This window comes from Eriocheir sinensis, chromosome 30, assembly GCF_024679095.1.
Source record: "Eriocheir sinensis breed Jianghai 21 chromosome 30, ASM2467909v1, whole genome shotgun sequence".
Lineage (NCBI taxonomy): Eukaryota > Metazoa > Arthropoda > Malacostraca > Decapoda > Varunidae > Eriocheir > Eriocheir sinensis.
In genome coordinates, this window is record NC_066538.1 from 1,562,426 (window position 1) to 1,567,425 (window position 5,000).

Genomic DNA, 5,000 nt, shown 5'->3' on the forward strand with positions numbered 1-5,000 from the left:
TCCCTTCTTCCCTTCCTCACTTTTTCCTTCCCTTTCCTTTCTTAACCCCCTCCTCCCTTCTTCCCTTCCCTTCCCTTCCTCACTTTCTCCTTCCCTTTCCTTTCTTCCCATCCTTCCATATCCTTCCCTTCCTTTAACTACCTTTCCAGTTTTCCTTTTTTCCTTTTTTAACCCCTTCCTCCCCTCTTCCCTTCTTTTCCCCTCTCCAATCTCCCTCCCTTCAATCACTTATCCCCCTTCCCTTCCTTTCTCTTCCCTCCCTCTCCGCATATCCTCATTATAAAACCCTCCCTTCTTCCTCCCTTCCTTCCCTCCCCTTCTCTCTCCCTTCCCTCCTTCCTCCCCTTACCTCCGTCTGACACCCCGGCTTCCTCCCATTGCTACGTCGGTGCAGGGCGGGGGACGAGGCAGCGCGGCGTTTTGGGTGTAGCGGGGGAGGGAGAGCGCCGCCCCCCTCCTTGCCGCCCCCCAGAACGGGTGACTCCTCGGGCCCCGGACACTCCCCCATCTTGGTGTCCTGTGGGGAGAAGAAGAGGAGGAAGGAGGAGGGGAGGAGAATGAAGAGGAGGGAATGGAGGAGGAATGGAGAGAGATAGAGAGAGATAGAGATAGAGAGAGAGAGAGAGAGAGAGAGAGAGAGAGAGAGAGAGAGAGAGAGAGAGAGAGAGAGAGAGAGAGAGAGAGAGAGAGAGAGAGAGAGAGAGAGAGAGAGAGAGAGAGAGAGAGAGAGAGAGAGAGAGAGAGAGAGAGAGAGAGAGAGAGAGAGAGGGGGAGAGAAATGAGAGAGGGGAGCGAGAGATGGGTATATTAGGTTAAGTTAGGTTAAGTTTAGGTTAAGTTAGGTTAAGTTTAAGCTAGTTGAGGTTAAGTTAGGTTAAGTTTAGATTATTTTAGGTTAAGTTAGGATAAGTTTATGATAGTTTAGATTAAGTTAGGTTAAGTTTAGGTTAGTTTATAGTTTGGGTAAAGTTAGGTTAAGTTAGTTTAGGTTAGGTAGATAAGAGAAGAAGGGAGAAAAACCAAAAAGAAAATAAAGAGAAGAAAGAGGGAGAAGTGGAAGGGGGGTGAAAAGGGAAAGAGATTAAGGAGAGGGAGAGGAAAGAGGAAAATGGGAGAGGAGACAAAGGAAGAGAAGGAGAGAGAGAGAGAGAGAGAGAGAGAGAGAGAGAGAGAGAGAGAGAGAGAGAGAGAGAGAGAGAGAGAGAGAGAGAGAGAGAGAGATAGAGAGAGAGAGAGAGAGAGAGAGAGAGAGAGAGAGAGAGATAGAGAGAGAGAGAGAGAGAATGGAGGGAAATGGGAAATGAAGGAAAATTTAAGTAGGGAAAAGGAAAAAGCGAAAGAGAAAAGGACAAAGCAAAGAAAACAGGAAGGAAGCGGAGGAGCAAGAGGAAGAGGAAGCAGAGGAGGGGAACGAAGAGTTATTGGGTTGAGTTGATGAGGAGGGGAAGATGAAAGGGAAGAGAGGGAGAGGGGAGGGAGAAGAAAGAAGAGGAGGAGGGAAGGAGGAGGAGGAGGAGGAGGAGGAGGGGAAGGAGGAGGAAGGGAAGTAGGAGTAGGAGGAATAAAAAGGAGGAGTGAAGGATGGTGAGGAGGACAGAAGAGGCAGATGAAAGGAAACAACAGGAGGAGGAGGAGGAGGAGGAGGAGGAGGAGGAGGAGGAGGAGGAGGAGGAGGAGATGACGTAAGCAAAGAAGTGAAGATATATAAATACAAGAAAAGAGAAGAAAAAAAAGAAGAGGAAGAGGAAGAAGAGGAAGAGGAAGAAGAGGATAAAGAGATCAGATAAACATACACATCTAAATTGACCTTAAAATGACCTGTGATTGACCTGACCTCACTTAACCTGACCTAAGCTTGTCAAAGGCTATCAAGTGACCGTTTTCTGAGTGGTCGCTGAATGTGTCTTTTGGAAATACATGAGTTTACCCCAAAATTAGTTCTGGGATGAAAGAAAACGGAGAAGAGGAAGATGGAGGAGGAGGAGGAGGAGGAGGAGAGATAAATTGGAGGAGAATCTGAAGGAGAAAGCGGACGAGGATGAAATACAAGAGAGAGAGAGAGAGAGAGAGAGAGAGAGAGAGAGAGAGAGAGAGAGAGAGAGAGAGAGAGAGAGAGAGAGAGAGAGAGAGAGAGAAGAAAAATACATGTACACACCCTCCTCCTCCTCCTCCTCCTTCCTCTTCCTCCTCCTTTTGTTTCTTCTTCTCTTCCTTCTTCTCCTCCTCTTACGCTTTTTACAAATTATTCTTACTGTTTTATATTCTTCTTCTTCTTCTTCTTCTTCTCTCTCCTCCTCCTCCTCCTCCCCTTCTCTTCTTTCTTCTCTCCCTTCTCTCCTGTCTTCCCTTTCTTCTTCCCCTCCTCATCAACAAAACTGAATAACTCTTACTTGACTTTCCTTCCCCTCTCCTCCCCCTCCTCCTCCTCCTTCTCTCATATCTCTTTTCTTCATTCTCTTTTTTTAATTTTTCTCTTCTCCTTCCTTACATATTTCTCCTCCTCCTCCTCCTCCTTCTCTATTTTCCCCTTTCTAAATTCTCCTCTCTTCCTTCTTTGTTATTCCTCCTCCTCCTTCTTCTCTTCTTCTCCATCTTTTATTTCTCCTTTATTTATTCTCTTTTTCGATTCTTCTCTCCTCCTTCTTTACCTTTTCTTACTTCTCTTTCTCTTCCTTCTTTTGTTTCTCCTTCCTTCGTTCCCTTTCTTCTTCTCCTCCTTCTTTACTTCTCTCTCTTATTCTTCTTTTGTTTCTCCTTCCTTCGTTCCCTTTCTTCTTGTCCTCCTTTTTTACTTCTCTTTCTTATCCTTCTTTTGTTTCTCCTTCCTTCGTTCCCTTTCCTCCATCTTTACTTCCTCCTTTTCCTCCTCATCCTCATCCTTTTCCTTACCTGGTGGGGCGTCACGTGCAGGACGGTGCGCGGTCGAACTCTCCTCATTGGGTCGGGTTCTTCGGGCACGTCGCCGAGCACCACGTTGACCAGCGCGTACTCCATCAGCGAGAAGAACACGAAGACGGTGCAGGAGGACATGAAGACGTCGATGGCCTGGAGGAATGGGAGGAGGACTTACTAAGGTCGGTTCTGTACGTCACTTTCGTCTCTAACATACGCTATTTCTAAAGGTCAAAGAGAGGGTCAATCGGGTTCTAATGAGTGTTTCTTCAGGTTCATGGTACAGAGGAAAGGTCACACTATCACCAGGATCATAGCTTCTCACATCAGCTATTTCTAAAGGTCAAAGAGGGGGTCAATCGGTTTCTAATGAGTGTTTCTTCAGGTTCACGGTACAGAGGAAAGGTCACACTATCACCAGAATCGTAGCTTCTCACATCAGCTATTTCTAAAGGTCAAAGATGGGGTCAATCGGGTTCTAATGAGTGTTTCTTCAGGTTCACGGTACAGAGGAAAGGTCACACTATCACCAGAATCATAGCTTCTCACATCAGCTATTTCTAAAGGTCAAAGATGGGGTCAATCGGGTTCTAATGAGTGTTTCTTCAGGTTCACGGTACAGAGGAAAGGTCACACTACCACCAGGATCATAGCTTCTCACATCAGCTATTTCTAAAGGTCAAAGAGGGGGGTCAGTCGGGTTCTAATGAGTGTTTCTTCAGGTTCACGGTACAGAAGAAGGGTCAGACTACCACCAGGGTCATTGAACTACCCCTGGAAATGCCCCACACTCCTACGAAAGCCTTGTCAAATATGTAAACTTGGTCACTTTCGCTCCTCACATCAGCTATTTCTAAAGGTCAAAGAGGGGGTCAATCGTTTTTTTATGACTCTTTAGGTTCATGGTACAGAGGAAGGGTCAGACTACCACCGGGGTCATTGAACTACCCCTGGAAATGCCCCACACTCCTACGAAAGCCCTGTCAATTATATAAACTTGGTCACTTTCGCTCCTCACATCAGCTATTTCTAAAGGTCAAAGAGGGGGTCAATCGTTTTTTTATGACTCTTTCTTTAGGTTCATGGTACAGAGGAAGGGTCAGACTACCACCGGGGTCACTGAACTACCCCTGGAAATGCCCCACACTCCTACGAAAGCCTTGTCAAATATGTGTACTTGAGTGACGACATCTAACGTAAGCCTTGTTAACCCGGTAGCTGCGAGGGTCATGTTTGTTAGGTTAGGTCAGGCTAGGTTAGGTTAGGTTAAGTTAGGTTACGTTAGGTTAGGTTAAAGGCCCCTCTAAGCAAAATAAAGAGAAAGAATAATCACTCACGCAAACCATTTCATATTATATATCAACGCATATGTGATCAGTTTATGCATGGCAGAAATTTGGCCCATCGCTGGTACACGGTAAAGCCACAAATTTGGCCCGTCGCTGCTACCGGGTTAAACGTATGTGCTTGGACACCGAAATGTTTAATAATGTGGCACTCAGACGCTTTCGGCTCCCACTAACACCATTTCCCAAAGCCACAAAGGAGGTTAGTCGGGTCCTCGTGTGCATTCTTCACGTTCATGGTGCAGAGGACATGTCAAACTGCCAGCGTGTTGAGATGGCAAAAGGAAGAGAGGGAGAGAGAATGAGATCAGAAGCGCCAAGTAAATAGTAATGAAGGAGAGGGAGGGAGAGAGAGAGAGAGAATGAAGAGGGAGACAGAAATGGGGAGTAAGTGAGAGGGAGACGAGATGAATAGACAGAAATGAAGGAGAGACAGAATGGAGAGGACAACGATAACCTCAAATCACTTTTATGTACGAGACAGACGGGAGACTTCAGCGAGTTAGCGAGTTGGGAGGACAGAACGGAGAGGGAGAGGGAGAGACACAGACAGTGAGAGAAATGAGAGAGAGAGAGAGAGAGAGAGAGAGAGAGAGAGAGAGAGAGAGAGAGAGAGAGAGAGAGAGAGAGAGAGAGAGAGAGAGAGAGAGAGAGAGAGAGAGAGAGAGAGAGAGAGAGAGAGAGAGAGAGTAACAAGCATGAGAGAGTGAACATCAAGACACTCTTCCTCTAAAATTGACCCTCTCTTCAGGACAGTCACTC

At 46.4% G+C, this 5,000-nt stretch overlaps 1 protein-coding gene across 1 annotated transcript in view; it reads right to left on the reverse strand.

The window, feature by feature from the left end:
* The window catches only part of LOC127005418 (glycine receptor subunit alpha-4-like), a 148,081-nt gene that overhangs the window by 6,987 nt on the left and 136,094 nt on the right, over window positions 1-5,000 (reverse strand). The window contains exons 9-10 of the mRNA XM_050874240.1: window positions 2,890-3,045; window positions 350-517 (exon numbers count right to left, since the gene is read on the reverse strand). Of these exons, the coding sequence (XP_050730197.1) occupies window positions 350-517; window positions 2,890-3,045 (324 nt within the window). The remainder of the gene's footprint in view (window positions 1-349; window positions 518-2,889; window positions 3,046-5,000) is intronic.